At 44.0% G+C, this 20,542-nt stretch overlaps 1 protein-coding gene across 4 annotated transcripts in view; it reads right to left on the bottom strand.

Annotated features, from left to right (window-relative positions):
• GSK3B (glycogen synthase kinase 3 beta) overlaps positions 1-20,542 on the bottom strand; it is a 238,349-nt gene that overhangs the window by 193,501 nt on the left and 24,306 nt on the right. For 3 of the 4 annotated variants that reach the window (XM_006036548.3, XM_006036547.3, XM_006036546.3), the window contains exon 1: positions 12,581-12,609. The exons of the other annotated variant lie outside the window; for it this stretch is intronic. In XM_006036548.3, coding sequence (XP_006036610.1) covers positions 12,581-12,593 — 13 coding nt within the window. In that variant the 5' untranslated portion in view covers positions 12,594-12,609. Of the gene's footprint in view, positions 1-12,580; positions 12,610-20,542 lie in introns of those variants that run through there. 4 annotated transcript variants of the gene reach the window in all.

Genomic DNA, 20,542 nt, shown 5'->3' with positions numbered 1-20,542 from the left:
GTTCAGCCTCCACAAGAGAAGGCTGAGAGGGGATCTGGTGGCCGTCTATAAACTTGCCAAAGAGGACCAGCAGGCAATGGGAGAGTCCCTGTTCCCCCGAACACTACCAGGAGTAACAAGGAATAATGGCCATAAGTTGACTGAGAGTAGATTCAGGCTAGACATCAGGAAGCACTACTTCACAGTCAGGGCAGCTAGGAGCTGGAAACAATTTCCAAGGGATCTTCAAAAGGAGGCTAGATAATAACCTAGCCTTTCCTGCCCATGGCAGGGGGTTGGACTTGATGATCTACTAAGGTCCCTTCCGACCCTACCAACTACTATGAAACTATCCAGGTGCGCAGGGGGGCTCCCGTGCTGCGCACACTCTGGGAAAGGCCCAAGGCCCACGTGCCCTCCTCATGTGTGCCTCCAAGAGGCACGCCGGAAATATCTTTGTACCACCCTGGCCCCAGCCTGCCCCACGTGCAGATCCAGGGGCACGTGCCCCCCCATGCACCGCACCCCTTGGACAAGCCGCTCCTGACTCCATCCTGTGCCTGCCCCTGCTCCACTCCCTCACTCATCTTCATGGGGGAGGGCAGACTGAGGCCCCAGTGGTGAGGGAGGGAGGCACAGGCAGGAGCAGGGGCTGAGGGATAAGAGGAGGCCTAGGGGGCACATCCCACCACCCAGCCCAGCCAGGCTTACTCCCACCAGCCCCTGCTCCTGCCTACCTGGCTCCCTCCCTCACCTCTGGGGCCTCAATATACCCTCCTGCCTGCCCACAGCTCTTTCCCCTGTCCCTTCCCCCACAGACTTACCTGCTGGGGGGGGCAGAACACACAAATAATTTTCTCTCCCTCCACCTCAATCTGTCCCACATTTCCCTCCCCACAGACTGACTTGTGGGAGAGAGGGGAGCGGCAGCACAGGGTAGGTCTTGGCTTGCTACTTAATTCAGAAAGTGGTCTCCTACCCAAAAAGGTTGGAGGACCATTGCTGTAGTGCATTAACCAAATGACATTAATGTGCAGATACCATGGGTGATGAAAGCTTTTCACCTCTAGCACTCCTATTCCAGTGCATTAAAATCAGCAAACAACCTCCACTACCACTCCTCTAACCATCTTCATCCATCTCCTCTAACCAATCTCCATTACCACTGCACCTAAAGAACATATTGTTCAGTATATATAGCCACTCTTATATTAGTAGAAAGACAACAGCTGGGTACTTGAGTATGTAACCTTTCTGGGAAGTTCTAGGTCTTCACAAAAACCCATGCAAGCCTCCTTTCCTCTAAGGAGTTCATATATCTCATCAACTACTGGGGCAGCAATTCTCTAACAGAGTGCCACAACACCCTGAGATACCTTGGGATCCTTTCAGGGTGCTAAGCAATGTTAGTACCATCAGGTGTGCAAACAAAGATTCACTAGATAAACCCAGAGATTTAAAACAGGAATCCATAGTATTAAAAACATTCCAACCTACTGTGGTCTTTCTGAGTTCTTTGCAACAGAAGAATTGCCTTTTTTTTTTTTTATTACGAAAAAAAATAAAGAAGTGAAAGCTCAGAGCTAGCATTTCCCAATGGGCACCATGAGTCTAGAAAGGTTGAGAACCACTCTACTGAGAGGAAAAACTGATGAACTAGCTTCAACAAAGAAGTGACAAAAGTTTAATACAGCATTAAAAAGAAAAAACCATCAAGGGAACAGAGTACCAACCAGAGGTGCTGAAACCTCTGTGATGGGGATGTCAAACTCATCTGGCCCCATGGGCTAGATAAGGTGGCATGAGCTGCTCCTCAAGCCCTCAGTATACCAAATCTGGTACCTAGTCCAGCTGGTCTGTGTGCAGCATGGATCTCAGAGCACCCAGAATGAGTGTCTCGTGAAGCGCAGTCCAGCCTGTGGTGTGACCTGTGGTGCAGATCCCAGACTGTGCAGAGTAGACACTGCACTGCATGCAGTGGCAGTTCCAGGCAGACTGTGCCACACAACACCTGCTCCAACTGGTCCAGGGCCTGCACATGCTGCATGCAGCACGGGGCCCAGACTGGGTGAAGCAAATGCTACATGTGGCACAGTCCAGCTGTGACCAGCCAGTCTGGGATCCATGTTACATGCCCCCAGCCAAACTGCGCTGTATGTAGCATCTGTTCCAGCAACCCTGGGACTTACGCTACATGTGCATGCCCCTGTGCAGCGCAGTCCTAAGAGCAGCTGAGGTCAACACCACATATGGTGCATGGTCCAAACTAACCCTGCCTGCAAGAGCTGTGTGGGTGTGCTGAGAACCAGCAGTGGAACAGAAGGCCGAATGGCAGGGCTCCATGGGCCAGATCTGCTCCATGCATCATGTGTTTAACACTCCTGCTCTAGGAGCACTGAGAACAGGCATCACAGGCATACAGCCTAATCCAGGGGTGGGCAAAATACCACCCATGGGCTGGATCCAACCTGTGGAGTGACTGACCGACCTGGCCCAGGAACCATCCAGCCCATGGTACGTGTCCTGCTATCCCTGGGCAGGCAGCAGGGTTGGGACAGCTCCTTCCAGTTGCCACCCTCGGCCCCAGTCTCACGGAGACTGGCAGGGACCTGGGTGCACAGCCCCAACCCCACACCCGCTCCAGACTAGCCCACCCATGATGAGCAGCACTGGCAGCACCTGCGCAGAATCTGCTTCTGAGTGTGTTACCAATTAACCATTTAACTGATATAATTTAAAAGAGGTTAAACATATCATTTTTTAATGTTATTTATATCCCTAGTTTAAGTAGGTATAGCTAAAAAACACAAGCGTTCGTTATAAGTGGCTCCACGTAATTTGATCCTGTACCACATTTTAAGCCAAATATTCCACTGACAAAGTGAATCAAAGCACTTAAATATATTTTTCCTTACATGGGGGGCAGTTTGGTATCCATGAGCTTACTGAGTCACCTGGAGCAGTTTCCAGTCACAAAGCTGAGTCCTGGAAACTTAACAGTCATTGTCTCGGTCTCCAGCCTGACAAATGAGAAATACAGCCCTTGTAGGTGTAAGCAGTGGACTAAATTAATTTCAATTTGCACATTCATCTCTTGCTGCCTATTATTTTAGTTTTAGTGTTCACATGGGCAAATTTCAAGAGACTTGAGAAGCCAGTTCAAGTACATACACAATTTGCTATTGGCCTCTATAATTATTTCCAAGCAGGACCAGCCCCAACAAGATCACACCAGCCAAGGCTTAATCTAGCCAGGTCTTAAAAACCTCCAACAATGGAGACTCTGCAACCTCTCTAGGTAACTTGCTCCAGTGTTTCACTACCCTTTGTGAGTTTTTCCCAATATCTATTGCTGCAACTTGAGAACATTGCTCCTTGTTGTCATCTGCCACCACTGAGAACAGTCCAGCTCCATCCTCTTTGGAACCCCTCTTCATGTAGTTACACGCTATCAAATCCCCTCTCAGTCTTCTCTTCTACAGACTAAAGAAGCCCAGTTCCCTCAGCCTCTCCACACAAGTCATGTGCCCCAGCCCCCTAGCCATTTTTATTGCCCTCCACTGGACTCTCTCCAATTTGTCCACATCCTTTCTGTAGATGGGGGGCCCAAAACTGGACAAGGTACTCCAGCTGTGGCCTCACCACTGCTGAAGAGGGAAATAATCACTCCCCTTGATCTCTAGCAATGCAGCTCAGTATGCCATTAGCTTTCTTTGCAACAAGCACACACTGCTGGCTCTTAAAACTTACTGTCCTCTGTAACCCCCAGGTCCTTTTCTGCAGAGCTGCTGCCCAGCCAGTCAGTCCCCAGTCTGTACCAAGACAGAACAATCCCATGCCCTAAGTGCAGGACTTTGCATTTGTCCTTACTGAACCTCAAAAGATTTCTTTTGGTCCAGCCCTCCAATCTGTCACAGTCTCTCTGAATCCAGTGCATCTACTACTCCAACCAGCTCGGTGTCATACGCAGACTTGCTGAAGGTACACTCCATCTCATCTTCCAGGTCACTGATGAAGATATCGAATGAAACCAGCCTCAGGAATGACCCATGGGGCACTCCATTTAATACTGGCTAATAACAAGACGTTGAGCTGTTGATTACTATCCTTTGAGCCTGATGATCTAGCCAATTATCTTTCCACCTTACAGTTCATTCATCTAACCTGTACTCCCTTAGCTTGCTTGCAAGAGTGTTGTGGGAGACCGTATCAAAAACCTTGCTAAAGTCAAGGTTTATTACATTCACTGCTTTCCCTGCATCCTAGAGCCAATCATCTCATCATAGAAGGCAATCAGGTTGGTCAGGCATGACTTGCCATTGATGAATCCATACCAACTATTCTGGGTCACTTTCCCCTCCTCCCAGTACTTAGAAATGGATTCCTTGAAGACCTGGCTCTACAATTTTTCCAGGAACTGAGGTGAGGCTGACTGGTCTGTAGTTCCCTAGATCCTTTCCTCCTTGCCTTTCTTAAAGATGGACACTATATTTACCCTTTTCCAATCACCCAAGACCTCTCCTAATCACCCCAAGTTTTCAAAGATAATGACTAGTGGCTCTGCAATCACGCAGGCCAGCTCCATCAGCACCCTCAGATGTATAGTGTTCAGCTCTGTGGACTTGCACATCTCACTTCTCTAAGTAGTCCCTAACCTGCTCTTTCACCCTGTTGACTGCTCACCTCCTCCCCAAACTGTACTTCCAGGTGCAGTAGTCTGGGAGCTGACCTTACCTGTGAAGACTAAGGTAAAAGACACTGAGCACTTCAGCCTTTTCCACGTCCTGTCACTAGGTTGCTTCCCCTATTCAGTAAGGGACCTACACTTTCCCTTATCTTTTTCTCTTGCAAGTCATTGCAGTGATGACTCCAGTAATGTGAATGTCACCATTACAGTACCATATCCTATTAACATCTCTCATGACAACAAGGTGACACCCATTGCTCATGATACGCTTGCATCTTCTACAGAAACAAAGTAGTAAGGCACTAGATGAACTACAATAGCCCTATTGACAACCACAGTAGTCAATCTTTCTAAGTAATTTGTAAAGATACCATTAGGAAATATATTGCAGAGCTAGGACAACTCCTTAGTGGATTTAATATTGACAAGTGAGGTAGGGTGGAAAAAGGTATGACCCAGGGAACTGCTTTTACGGCAGAATTTAATTATTATCCAGATACTACGGTGAAGCTCGGGACCAGAAGATTTACGCACATTTATGCCACACAAGTAAATTAGGCACCTATTTCTGGTGCAATACATGTAACCACATGCCTAAAATGAGACATGTTGCAGTGCCATTCATGGGAGATTAAATCTGCTCGGCTGTTTTCATTTTAACCCACGTTTACATTAGTGCTGCTATGTATTTGAGCATTCTCTGTCAGACCAAGGAGAAACTTTTCCTTACTTGTCAAAATGTCTTTCAAATTTGTCTTTTAACATTAACTTAATTGTTCATAACAGAGATGTATGTTATCTCACAGGCTGACTTAATGCAGAAAGGGCAACTCTCCATACAAGTTAGACCCGTTAATGCTAGTGATATTACAACACTAACTTCAAACTTTGATAATAAAGATATGTACTAAGTGCAACACCAGACAGGGAGAAGGTCCCAAATGGCCTAGAACACTGGTGCTCAACCTTCCAGCTATGCAAGGTGGACAAGGGGCTCGAACGGTCCACGTGCACAGGGTTGTTGTGGGGGCCAGCCCAATGCACCAGCATTAGGCCTACAGCTGCGCTCCAGGTCCAACCCCACAGACCAGCATCATAAGCTGGCCTGGTCCAGTGCATGGGAACACACCATCCAGCCAGTAAGGCAGCTGATGGGTCCAAAAATTTGGCAGTGGGGGAGTGGTTAGCATCAATTGCTGTGGCTCCCAGAGCCTCACTTTGGGCACTGTTGGCCTAGAATATCTAAGAAAACTAGCTTTACTTAATTATCTACATCAATCTAGACACTTCAGACCTATAAAGTCAGATCATTTTCCAGACTGTGGGGAAAACGAACAACTGATATCAAAAAGTTCTCTATCAAAAGTGGTGTCTGTGGAAGCTTGTGCATTAGCTCTAGCATTCAGGTCAAACATGCTGATATCTCACTGGCTACCTTTACAAACGTAAAGATCTTTCCCTGTCATCATCTACAGGATTGTACTGATGAAGTAAAAATATCCCTTATAAGGCAACACCAACTTCAATGAAAAGCAGGCCTCCCCAGCAGAACTCTGAAAGGGAAAGGCAAATCTGATCTTTACCCCCGTTTCAGAGATAGGGATCTCCTCAAGGAAGTACGGCCTCGGTCATGGAAGCTGCACACCCTCTGGTACTGCATACAACTACAAGAATCAACTCCAGAAATGTCAAACCTTCAGTATCTCTGAGTTCTCCTCCTTTGCCTCAAGGTACCTGAAAAGATTTTGCAATCATATTACAGCTGGTTTCTAATCTGAAGATCTGCAGAAGTGGAACTTCTTTGAACATGGGAACAAAATTTCTCCAATTATGCTTCATGTCCTGGGATGTTCAGGGACAATATCTTCCTCATTTTTGTCCCTCACCACAATTAGTTCCATCCTCCCATGGATCCTCACTTGCTGGAAACTTACTGATAATATCAGTGGGCTCAGTTTCCTTTGAGATGTTTAGTAATTCTGCAAGACTGGCAAAAGGGACACCAAACACCATACCACTTCCTCCTCCTCATTTTTTCCCCTCAAAAGCTGTGGTCCACAGAAGATTGCACCAATTTGAGTGAAGGTGTTACTTTAAACTTGGCTGGTTAAATTGGTGCCATTGTCTCCAGGGACACTTGTTCAGTGTCTGTGCAAACTTACTGGCACATATTCCTAACTGACTTGAGACAAACCAAAATACGCACGTCCAAAAAGAGTGAAGCAGTTTATCTAAATCAGTTTAAGCAGGGCCAAATTACTGAAGCACAACTTCCTCTTGTAGAAGAGACCATTCTGAAAAGCTGAACTGTACCTGGCTGCAATGTCTAGGATGGTCTTCTAGACACGTCTATCAAAATGTCTTCTGTTGCCTCTCTTTCTTGGTAAAATTGAGAAGGGCTTGAAGATGGACAAGGGGGAAGTGATGCTTGTCCTTGCAATTGCCGCCCTCGGCCCCAGTCTCACGGAGACTGGCAGGGACCTGGGTGCACAGCCCCAACCCCACACCCGCTCCAGACTAGCCCACCCATGATGAGCAGCACTGGCAGCACCTGCGCAGAATCTGCTTCTGAGTGTGTTACCAATTAACCATTTAACTGATATAATTTAAAAGAGGTTAAACATATCATTTTTTAATGTTATTTATATCCCTAGTTTAAGTAGGTATAGCTAAAAAACACAAGCGTTCGTTATAAGTGGCTCCACGTAATTTGATCCTGTACCACATTTTAAGCCAAATATTCCACTGACAAAGTGAATCAAAGCACTTAAATATATTTTTCCTTACATGGGGGGCAGTTTGGTATCCATGAGCTTACTGAGTCACCTGGAGCAGTTTCCAGTCACAAAGCTGAGTCCTGGAAACTTAACAGTCATTGTCTCGGTCTCCAGCCTGACAAATGAGAAATACAGCCCTTGTAGGTGTAAGCAGTGGACTAAATTAATTTCAATTTGCACATTCATCTCTTGCTGCCTATTATTTTAGTTTTAGTGTTCACATGGGCAAATTTCAAGAGACTTGAGAAGCCAGTTCAAGTACATACACAATTTGCTATTGGCCTCTATAATTATTTCCAAGCAGGACCAGCCCCAACAAGATCACACCAGCCAAGGCTTAATCTAGCCAGGTCTTAAAAACCTCCAACAATGGAGACTCTGCAACCTCTCTAGGTAACTTGCTCCAGTGTTTCACTACCCTTTGTGAGTTTTTCCCAATATCTATTGCTGCAACTTGAGAACATTGCTCCTTGTTGTCATCTGCCACCACTGAGAACAGTCCAGCTCCATCCTCTTTGGAACCCCTCTTCATGTAGTTACACGCTATCAAATCCCCTCTCAGTCTTCTCTTCTACAGACTAAAGAAGCCCAGTTCCCTCAGCCTCTCCACACAAGTCATGTGCCCCAGCCCCCTAGCCATTTTTATTGCCCTCCACTGGACTCTCTCCAATTTGTCCACATCCTTTCTGTAGATGGGGGGCCCAAAACTGGACAAGGTACTCCAGCTGTGGCCTCACCACTGCTGAAGAGGGAAATAATCACTCCCCTTGATCTCTAGCAATGCAGCTCAGTATGCCATTAGCTTTCTTTGCAACAAGCACACACTGCTGGCTCTTAAAACTTACTGTCCTCTGTAACCCCCAGGTCCTTTTCTGCAGAGCTGCTGCCCAGCCAGTCAGTCCCCAGTCTGTACCAAGACAGAACAATCCCATGCCCTAAGTGCAGGACTTTGCATTTGTCCTTACTGAACCTCAAAAGATTTCTTTTGGTCCAGCCCTCCAATCTGTCACAGTCTCTCTGAATCCAGTGCATCTACTACTCCAACCAGCTCGGTGTCATACGCAGACTTGCTGAAGGTACACTCCATCTCATCTTCCAGGTCACTGATGAAGATATCGAATGAAACCAGCCTCAGGAATGACCCATGGGGCACTCCATTTAATACTGGCTAATAACAAGACGTTGAGCTGTTGATTACTATCCTTTGAGCCTGATGATCTAGCCAATTATCTTTCCACCTTACAGTTCATTCATCTAACCTGTACTCCCTTAGCTTGCTTGCAAGAGTGTTGTGGGAGACCGTATCAAAAACCTTGCTAAAGTCAAGGTTTATTACATTCACTGCTTTCCCTGCATCCTAGAGCCAATCATCTCATCATAGAAGGCAATCAGGTTGGTCAGGCATGACTTGCCATTGATGAATCCATACCAACTATTCTGGGTCACTTTCCCCTCCTCCCAGTACTTAGAAATGGATTCCTTGAAGACCTGGCTCTACAATTTTTCCAGGAACTGAGGTGAGGCTGACTGGTCTGTAGTTCCCTAGATCCTTTCCTCCTTGCCTTTCTTAAAGATGGACACTATATTTACCCTTTTCCAATCACCCAAGACCTCTCCTAATCACCCCAAGTTTTCAAAGATAATGACTAGTGGCTCTGCAATCACGCAGGCCAGCTCCATCAGCACCCTCAGATGTATAGTGTTCAGCTCTGTGGACTTGCACATCTCACTTCTCTAAGTAGTCCCTAACCTGCTCTTTCACCCTGTTGACTGCTCACCTCCTCCCCAAACTGTACTTCCAGGTGCAGTAGTCTGGGAGCTGACCTTACCTGTGAAGACTAAGGTAAAAGACACTGAGCACTTCAGCCTTTTCCACGTCCTGTCACTAGGTTGCTTCCCCTATTCAGTAAGGGACCTACACTTTCCCTTATCTTTTTCTCTTGCAAGTCATTGCAGTGATGACTCCAGTAATGTGAATGTCACCATTACAGTACCATATCCTATTAACATCTCTCATGACAACAAGGTGACACCCATTGCTCATGATACGCTTGCATCTTCTACAGAAACAAAGTAGTAAGGCACTAGATGAACTACAATAGCCCTATTGACAACCACAGTAGTCAATCTTTCTAAGTAATTTGTAAAGATACCATTAGGAAATATATTGCAGAGCTAGGACAACTCCTTAGTGGATTTAATATTGACAAGTGAGGTAGGGTGGAAAAAGGTATGACCCAGGGAACTGCTTTTACGGCAGAATTTAATTATTATCCAGATACTACGGTGAAGCTCGGGACCAGAAGATTTACGCACATTTATGCCACACAAGTAAATTAGGCACCTATTTCTGGTGCAATACATGTAACCACATGCCTAAAATGAGACATGTTGCAGTGCCATTCATGGGAGATTAAATCTGCTCGGCTGTTTTCATTTTAACCCACGTTTACATTAGTGCTGCTATGTATTTGAGCATTCTCTGTCAGACCAAGGAGAAACTTTTCCTTACTTGTCAAAATGTCTTTCAAATTTGTCTTTTAACATTAACTTAATTGTTCATAACAGAGATGTATGTTATCTCACAGGCTGACTTAATGCAGAAAGGGCAACTCTCCATACAAGTTAGACCCGTTAATGCTAGTGATATTACAACACTAACTTCAAACTTTGATAATAAAGATATGTACTAAGTGCAACACCAGACAGGGAGAAGGTCCCAAATGGCCTAGAACACTGGTGCTCAACCTTCCAGCTATGCAAGGTGGACAAGGGGCTCGAACGGTCCACGTGCACAGGGTTGTTGTGGGGGCCAGCCCAATGCACCAGCATTAGGCCTACAGCTGCGCTCCAGGTCCAACCCCACAGACCAGCATCATAAGCTGGCCTGGTCCAGTGCATGGGAACACACCATCCAGCCAGTAAGGCAGCTGATGGGTCCAAAAATTTGGCAGTGGGGGAGTGGTTAGCATCAATTGCTGTGGCTCCCAGAGCCTCACTTTGGGCACTGTTGGCCTAGAATATCTAAGAAAACTAGCTTTACTTAATTATCTACATCAATCTAGACACTTCAGACCTATAAAGTCAGATCATTTTCCAGACTGTGGGGAAAACGAACAACTGATATCAAAAAGTTCTCTATCAAAAGTGGTGTCTGTGGAAGCTTGTGCATTAGCTCTAGCATTCAGGTCAAACATGCTGATATCTCACTGGCTACCTTTACAAACGTAAAGATCTTTCCCTGTCATCATCTACAGGATTGTACTGATGAAGTAAAAATATCCCTTATAAGGCAACACCAACTTCAATGAAAAGCAGGCCTCCCCAGCAGAACTCTGAAAGGGAAAGGCAAATCTGATCTTTACCCCCGTTTCAGAGATAGGGATCTCCTCAAGGAAGTACGGCCTCGGTCATGGAAGCTGCACACCCTCTGGTACTGCATACAACTACAAGAATCAACTCCAGAAATGTCAAACCTTCAGTATCTCTGAGTTCTCCTCCTTTGCCTCAAGGTACCTGAAAAGATTTTGCAATCATATTACAGCTGGTTTCTAATCTGAAGATCTGCAGAAGTGGAACTTCTTTGAACATGGGAACAAAATTTCTCCAATTATGCTTCATGTCCTGGGATGTTCAGGGACAATATCTTCCTCATTTTTGTCCCTCACCACAATTAGTTCCATCCTCCCATGGATCCTCACTTGCTGGAAACTTACTGATAATATCAGTGGGCTCAGTTTCCTTTGAGATGTTTAGTAATTCTGCAAGACTGGCAAAAGGGACACCAAACACCATACCACTTCCTCCTCCTCATTTTTTCCCCTCAAAAGCTGTGGTCCACAGAAGATTGCACCAATTTGAGTGAAGGTGTTACTTTAAACTTGGCTGGTTAAATTGGTGCCATTGTCTCCAGGGACACTTGTTCAGTGTCTGTGCAAACTTACTGGCACATATTCCTAACTGACTTGAGACAAACCAAAATACGCACGTCCAAAAAGAGTGAAGCAGTTTATCTAAATCAGTTTAAGCAGGGCCAAATTACTGAAGCACAACTTCCTCTTGTAGAAGAGACCATTCTGAAAAGCTGAACTGTACCTGGCTGCAATGTCTAGGATGGTCTTCTAGACACGTCTATCAAAATGTCTTCTGTTGCCTCTCTTTCTTGGTAAAATTGAGAAGGGCTTGAAGATGGACAAGGGGGAAGTGATGCTTGTCCTTGCAATGCTCAATTCCATGAGGGTTTCTGGTCCAGTAAGGCTTCCTTGCCATAAGACCCATCTCCAACAATGCCCAGGTCCCCTCAAAGAGGCTCCATAACATGGCAGTGGGGGCAACTCTAAAGTAACCATTTGAGTGCCCCTTTCTTTGCCTCCTTTCCACTGCTCTTGAAAATTAGCCTGTACAAGGAGGATAATTTCCCATCTCAGCAACCAAGCTAGGGCAGTGCTTCTGCTACCTGAATGACTCTCGTCTGCCTCTAGGACAGGCTGTTCAACCACCCTGCCTGCTGCTGGAATATCTCCCTTGGGGAAGCATAAAGGGCAGTGAGCTACAAAGGACTCTCACCCAACCTTCTGCTGATACTTCGTAGCTGTCAAATGGTAGACGGGACAAAAAAATTGTCCTGGACAAGGTAATTTGCTTCTGTAAGACACCACGGCTGGTGCCATCTCGGAAGGACTCTCCCAGGGTCAAAGGGAGCATTCTGCTACTGAATTCTGCCCCTTAGCCAGCCACAGCTGAACAGGGTGTCCCCTAGGCTGAGGGGGGGAAGGGCGGGTAGGAAGCCCATGACTCTGCAGAGGGTCAGATACAACAGAACAGAGTATCCACATCTGTTCTCTGATGCCTATCATTCAGTCTGGGAAGAAGGGCTGCCTGTGGAAACAAGTGATGTTGAAGACTCACAGGCCTGCCAGCCTGAGTCAAGACAGGCCTGAGCTAGGCAAGGCAGCCCAGGCCACATCCTCTTACCTATGCACAGGCATATCATGATAGAAATCTCCTCTTTATTGACCGGTTCCTCAGAATCCAAAGCACTGCTGCACTGGAGGCAAAAGTTCAACGTTCCCAGACTGATTTGGGGCCTAGCAGCACCTGCAGTGCCTGAGCCCGACATGGAAACCAGCCGCCTTACCAGGGTCAGCCATGTTGGACGCTGAAACCACAAGATGTATGGACAAGGAACCCTCAGCTGTCAATTCGTTGCACGGAAAGCCAGGGCAGCTGCGCTCTACGGCACAGCAAGTCCTTCTCTTTCCAACTTCCTCACTGGAGAAACAGGTCACCTCCTTGCTGCAGGACAAACAGCCTGGAGGTATACAGAGCAGTCACAGACTGGCAAGGTCCCCATCTGCTGGTGGGGAGGAACTATCGACAACCATATCTCACAAGAGAACGAAGGGGGAAAAGATAAGCTTTTTTAGAGCTGACAAAATACAACTTATACGAAGGAGGGACATATGGCAGACAAAAGTTGCATTTTTTCCCCCTGCAGGGAGAAGTCTGAGCTGGATATAAATTTTTCATGTACCCCATCTTCAGTGAGGACCAATCATTTTGAGCGTTAGGAAAATTACTGCAAAAAAATATGAGCCTCTAGACTGCATAATCACTGATACAATAACTGACGCCTTGAAAGCACTGAGGAAACATTAAAATGGGACACCACTAACTTGAAATGTCAACCGAAATTGTTTATTTATTTTAAATATCAGTGGAATCTACTGCTTTTAAAAATGCATGCGCAGATTTCTGCTGTAAAAAATGCAAAGGTAAAAACTTCAGTGTTTCTGTTCATAAAGATAAGAAAGTTGACATAACTAAGGGAGAATGAAACTGAACTTAAAATTTTCACTTCCTGTTAACACAATGTTAATCAGAGGTTTTTTTCCTTCCACACTAGTACTTATGGAAGTTTTGCGTTGTGCAAAAAGAAAAATATCTAACTAGTGCTCTGAAGTTGAGTGTTTTGGGCATCTACAACCTGCATGATTTAAATCTGTGTACCCCTGTGACAAAGATTTTCTTCCTCCTGTCTTATTACAACTTCAGAATAAACACAGGAATTGATACCACTTTAAATTTTAAAAAAAAAATCTCATTTTAGCACTGCGAATACCAGTACATTTTTTCTTTTACTTTGTTTAAAAGTTCTCTGAGCAGTACTACATTTGTCACCTTGCAAATTTAAGATATACATGTTCTTTCAATTCATATCATAGTCAATTTAAAAAGCCTCAATATATCTATGTAAAAACATGAATGAGTTAAATGTTGCTACAAGAATCTTCCTTTCATTCTCTTTTCCGGGTACTTAAGCAAGCAACTTAAATATTACATTAGCATAGGTTTTGCCATTTTCTAATCTTATATGCTAGTGTCAACGGTAAATCACTGCTCATTCCACTACATGCTTTTCACAAAATATTTCTTAAAAATAACTATATATTCAATGAGCATATTAAAGTAGCCTTGGATTCTAAATATGTAAATTTTAGACTTCGCCATCAAAGCAGCAGCATTCATTTAAAGAATGGAGATAACCAGCAGCATGTCTCCAATTGTAGTTTTATATTTAAAGGGGAAAAAAACCAAACAAACCCCAAAACAAAGTAAAAAACCATCACCTCTGCTTTTGGTCAAAGCTGGTCAAACTATACCCCCAAGCTAAGGACCAAGCTCTCATTGCAATAAAATTTAGTACCCTGAATCCAATGTTTTGGATGTTAGAAGGAAGTATCTTAACTGATTAGAGTTGTTTATTTCCAAAAGTACAGCAAAAGCTGTGTTAACCGGCACTTTATTTCGCCAGAAACCTCTATTAACCAGCACCCGAGAGATGCGGCAAAAGCGAAACCGGAAGTACCACTTCCGAGGGACTTCCTGTTTCGCTGCTGTGAGCCAAGTTTTTCTTTGCCACTTCTTCAGCCTACACGGGGGCCCCCTCCCTGTCTCCAAGCACACTGACACCAGGGAGTGCACCACACGGTGCACATTTGATTAACTGGCATCCCCCATTCCTGGGGGATGCCGGATAACAGAGCTTTTACTGTACATCCTTGCGGGGAAGGGGAGAGGGAACCTATGTCTCCACATACAGTATGGCAATGCCCAACTTCTCCCTACAGGTATGAAAGAAAAGGGCCCTACACCCATAGACAAATAAGAAAAAGTAAAAATAAAAAGCAGTCTTCAGGGAAGGCATGGAAGAGAACAGGATAATTATGAGCAAGTTCTGCTCTCGCTCACTCTCTCTCCCCACCTGCTTGCCTATTCTGTTCTTATTAAAAATCACTCAAAGGACAGGGACAGGAGTTCAATTCTATCCCTTTGCCTGACGATCTCATTTTAAACTGAGGGAGTTATTTTAAAACAATAATCAAGACATTTCCTTCTTACTCAATAAATCCAAGAAGCCAGAGGCATGTTGCGTTCATGGCCTACAGTCCATTTTAGAAGTTACTCTGGCCCGATCTCAGAACAAATTCTTCTGGATTGTAAGACCATGCTCGGTGCTACCACCAGATAGCCATACCAACCCAACCCTGAAAGCTTGTTTTTAAATAATATTATTTACCAAAACAAAATGTTTTTACTTGACACAGCTATTGATGAGAATTTAATTCCAAACTCACTGATTGTATGTGTGTCAATTATAATGACCTGCTTCCAATATAAGAACTGCCATTTTCCCTGCTTGGGTTTGCATTTCTCTACCATCCATTATGCTTCCTTCTGGCTGCCTTTTTTTAAAGCAAATCCTAGATGTCTGTCCATGGATGTACTTGTTTTAAGTATGATACCCAAAAAGACTCTTTCAGGGTCTCACAATTTTAACTAAATGACATCATTATACTCCTGAATGTCTGAGAAAAGAGAATTCACTTTTCAGATATGGTTGAAGTCAGACAGAAATACTGTCTGGAAGGGGTCAGATGCTGACCTCTGCTCTGAACTTTCAGAACACTCCAAACAGAGCCCGCTTCCTCGGAGCTGAAAGGAAAGCAAGCAATGTGTCAGAAATGACCAACGCCATTTCATACTCCAGGCACTTTGTTCCAACTTCTTTCCCTCCCCATCAAAGCAGGCAGTGTCTGTTAGTGCTGCTCCAAAAATCTGCTGGGAGCAACATCACTTGAGATATAAGCAGCGTGCTGCCTCATACGTGGCTTGAGGAGATGCTGCAGAAACAGTAGTCAGTCCTGGAAGACCAGGGAGCCTGGGGCATGATCTCAGCTTAAGGACATAAAAACAGGTACTAAATGCCATGCCACTAGAGTCTCAAGAGGGTTCAACCACACCAATTCTGTAGCACAGTGTTTCTCAACCTGTGGATCGCGACCCAAAAGTGGGTTATATACGAAAGGGTTGTGAACCTTGGATGGATCCGCCTTTAAAAAAAGGAAGACACAGGAAGCCATGGCTTTTCCCTTTCAGGTTGGCAGAGCTCCAGCCTGTGAGGGGTCCCCATGCCCCACACATCCACCCTGTACTCCACATGTGGGGTGCTGGGGCCAAGGCGTGGGGGCACCGGGTCGGGACTGGCCACTGACGTTTAACAAATGGGTCCTGGTACAAAAAAAAGGTTGAGAACTACCGGTGTAGTATACCTTCCCAGGTGTGACTGCCTCCTGCCTTCTAGGAAAACAGGAGCCAAATACAGTTTGTTGAAAACATTATTAACCTCAACCTGTTCTGACTTAAACCAAAACTAACTCTGATAATTAAACTACTCACATGAAAGGGTAATTTGAACTTTCAAGGGCTCACACCATCCCGTGCACAGCTTTTCAATGAATTACTTAATTTCTAACAGTTAAGAGTAGACAACCAGATGAAAGTGCCCCTGGTCTAATTTAGATAACTATTTTGTGTTATCAACATTTAAAATACATTAGGGATGTGTTCTCCACATGTTATTTGAGAAGTTAGTTACCAACAGAAAGCAACTGGATTCAAAGAGACTACAGACATCATGTCTGCAAAGAACTCCTGTCAGCCCTATAATTTAAGAAGAATAGGGGAGGACTTCTGAAAAAATAGGAATCCCTACCAACACTTCACTCAAAAAATAAGGATATGATGATGGTCAAATAAAACTGAAAGGAATGAATCAGAAATTATTTAAGCATTGCACTTCAGCTAATTTGGGTTTTTTTGAGGGAGAACATACTTAGGACAATGAGCTTTTCAAGTGTGATTTCTTTAATGTGACTAACAAAACAAATTATCAGAATTAGAAAAGCTGGCTCTGCCCCCCTATCTACATTTGTTACCACCTTCTATATTTGGTGTTCTTAAAGCTTCTGGACTATAGGATTTACATTCAAGCTCAGCTTCACAAATAAATCACATGGGTTTCTAGCCTTCGTGACTGAAGAAAGAAATTGAAAAGTGTAAACACATACAATAAAGGCTCAAAAGCCAGGAGATAAATAAAATACCAAATCTATTGTTTTGCTTAGTGTTGGTGGTATTGGGGGAAGAAGGAGAGGGGAAGAGCATCATAGGAGATTCAAGACAATGTCATGGTTTTGGGTAGCCTGGCAAATGATTTGGAAACACATGAGCAACATTAAGTACAACAGGTAGTTTAGAGAGCTATGCAAACAGAAAAACATGGCTTACATATATTTTTGTTTTCTTCGCTGGAGGCAAGCATAAAGGTCACTGTTTTCATCTGAGAAACTGTGGGATTGCAGAACACAAAAGGGTCCACTTTTCCCAAGTCATTTATGAATCAGGTCTCTGCTTTTTGAACCACTGTCCTCTTACACCTTTAACAAGAGCCCCTCATTCAATTTTGTTAACCTATACCTCCGTCTTCACCATTGTTCATCCTCATTGTATTTTCAGACAGCGTCCTTCTTGCATCTTCCCCTCCTACCCTGCTTATTCTTTACCCCTTGGCTCAACACCATGGTATGAGCCTTCATTTTGGCTCACATGAGTACATAAGGCACAAGTCACTTTCTACATCTGACTCTAGCCCCAACCAGCATGACAAAGTGGCTTTACCTTAACAGGTCACTGAACACATTACCTCAATTTCCCAGAGAGCCATTCAAGCAGTAGCTCCATCAAGAATACTAATTGACTTTAGTAGAGAAACCTACCTATCATGCTTTAAGTAGCTGCAGAGTGAATTGGTGGCTTACACCGCTTATCAGACCACTGGCAGAGTGGCTTCATCATAACTTAGGCCGCCACATACCCACACACAGAAGAATGCCTTCTCTAGTAGATCTGACTGAGCTAAAAGCAATAAAAGGAAGCCTGCATAGTCAAGTGGCGAGACAAGTCCTAATCCCCTCTAAGAATGGGAAAAGAGAAATGGGAACAAGCTGCTCCCTGTTAGTACCATCCTCCCAGAAGCCAAGGAAAGGGAACCAAAATCTGCAGAGTATAAGGGGAAGGATGAAGTGCGTGCTGAATAGTCCCCAGCACACTGAGCTCTCCTACTAGCAAGCAGACCGTGTTAATAAGATCTGTGCCCAGATCAAATTAATGTCCTTTGTTTCTGTTCTCTCACATCTGAGGAGCTAAAAAAAAAAAAAAGGCAAGAGACTGCCTACCTGCACTAAAAACCAACCTGATCCCAAGACCCCATGGGAGAGCTACAACAACTATACATGTGGATCAGCTAGCAAGTAAACAACTCCCCAACTTTTTCTTTCTGAAGAAAAGTTTCTCCCATGCAATGAATAACTCAAAATCAAAGTTCAATGACCAGGGGTCAACCTAAGCCTCTGAGCAGCTAGCAGAACGTCCTTCCAACTGCTGGAGGCATAACTGAGGCCTGACAGCCAAAAACTCCTCCACGTAGGGACAGTGATAGTCACCACAACCTCTGGCAAAATGACACCCCCTCTAGTCACCCAGAACTAGTCTTGTTACAATGACTTGTACTAGTTTAACATGTAAAGAGAAAAGCTTAAAACAAATAAGAGGGGAGGGGTTCCTCTGAAGGTTAAGTATAAAAACTCCCAGAAGTTGAGTTGTATTAAACCACTTGCACATTTCTAATTCAGACCCAGAGAAGCAATTCCAAATCTTTAAATGAGGTTCTCTCCTCTCTGCCCCACAAGGTTTATACCCGCTGCTGGGAGTAAATCATCAACTCATTCTTTTGCCCATGAAAATCTGAAACTGGATATTTTCCAAACATCAACAAAAAGTTTACATATATGAAGTACACAGAAACAAAAACACTTTTTAAAGCAAACCATCAGAGCAAGTCTTTTAAGCTTTCAAGCCTAAGGTACGAGCTGGCACTATGTAGCACACCTAACCGCATAAGGACAGGAAGTGGAAGCCCGTTGTACTTAGGGCTGGTTAAATTCCTTCATATTTTGAATACAGAGGTTGTCTCAAACACTCCTTTCTTTAATACAGTTATACAGATCACCTCCTTTGACTTTCATTACTGCAAAAGTGATGAATCATGAAACAAAAATGTATACGAATATGGTTTAAAATGCATTCAATGCTTTGCTAATATTTTTAGGTATGCAGGTGGAAGTAAGAAGCCAGCAATGTGACGAGAAGGTTCTCTGCGGTCTATGAGCATATGTTCTGCAGCTCACCAGCTACCTGCAGACCTATGTCAAAGCCAACTGAACAAGATAAGGAAAATTATAGGTAGGCAAAATGTGATCACTGAAAAGAAAAAATTGCTATGAAAAACACTGGTAATCTAAAGTATCATCCACTTCTCACCTACTCTTTAGGAAATATTTTAATGCTAATAAAAGCATTTTTGCTAGCCTTTAAAAATAAGAATTCTTACTTTTTAATTGGATTGGTATATAGAGAAGTGGCAATCTGGAACTGATAGTTTGTTTAATTTGATGGTGGCAAACAGTGGAACTGGTTCTCGCATACATTTTAAAACCCACTATTTGCCATCAGAAACCAGTCAGTCACTCTCAACTAATTCCTCCACAGCTCAATATATTCTAAAGAAATACTAGTGCCTTGTTAGTACTTCGACCAAAGAGTAAAAGGTTCCCTGTTTAGATTATAAAATTGATGCCATGAAACACACAATTAAGAATACTTGCTAATTCAGAACTGATAAATAATCTCCTGGTTAAAAGTTTAGGAACCTTATCTCCAAAAGTATCGTTTTTCTTCAATAAAAACTGTGTCTCCGTATCCTCTGCGCTGCTTCAGCTATAGAACAAAACAGCTAAATCTTGGTGTGCCATTATAAACATAGTAAACTGTTTTTAAAACCAGTTAAGATGTGCACAGTGGTCTAATGTCACGAATTGACTTTTTCTTATGCCATACAGTCAAACACAGACAAAGCTTCGGGTGGGATGATCTAGTTGGGGCTGGTCCTGCTTTCAGCAGGGGGCTGGACTAGATGATCTCCTGAGGCCCCTTCCAACCCTCATTTTCTATGATTACTGCATATCTACATTGGGAAGTGTGCACTTTACAATAAGGAAGGCTAAAAAAATCCATTTTCAAATCTTCCACTCTAGAAAGTGCCATGTTTTTGTGAAGGCCAAATATACTTGTATCCAAAACTGATATCCAACCTAACGCCAAGAGACATTAAGGATAATCATGTACTGCTGATTTAAGAGATTACTGAATGGAAACTTTCCCTTTCAAGAGAAGCTTCTTTCCCTGTCAGGTGGACCTAACAGTTCAAAAGGACATGGCAGTCCTTCTAAGATATCTTCCAAACATTTCCCACATGCCACTGGCTTGTTTGAGGTTTGTTTACCCACTCTACACCCTTCTCAAGGACAGCACCAGAAGATCAGAAGCCACCCATCAGATGGTGATATTTAAGAATAGCCGCCAATATATCTACAAGCAAGCATGTCTCCCTCCTTTTCTGAGCTAGCAAACACTAAGTCAGCATCTACTACCCACAGCACAACATTTCTTGGTGAATGTACATTCACCACCACAAAAAAAGGGATATGAGCATCCAGTTTTTTGTCTGCAGTCCATAAAAAGTTGCTTTTTAAAATATTATTTGCTATTGAAATAACAACCTGCTTCATTCAATCTGGCCCAAAAGACTACTGCTTGCAAAGCACACAACCACATATCTTTATCATAGGTTTGTCTGGGG

This window comes from Alligator sinensis, unplaced genomic scaffold (assembly GCF_000455745.1).
Source record: "Alligator sinensis unplaced genomic scaffold, ASM45574v1 scaffold1190_1, whole genome shotgun sequence".
In the NCBI taxonomy this organism is placed as follows: domain Eukaryota; kingdom Metazoa; phylum Chordata; order Crocodylia; family Alligatoridae; genus Alligator; species Alligator sinensis.
Note: the sequence above shows the minus strand (reverse complement) of the source record. Positions and strands in the feature narration are given on the sequence as shown.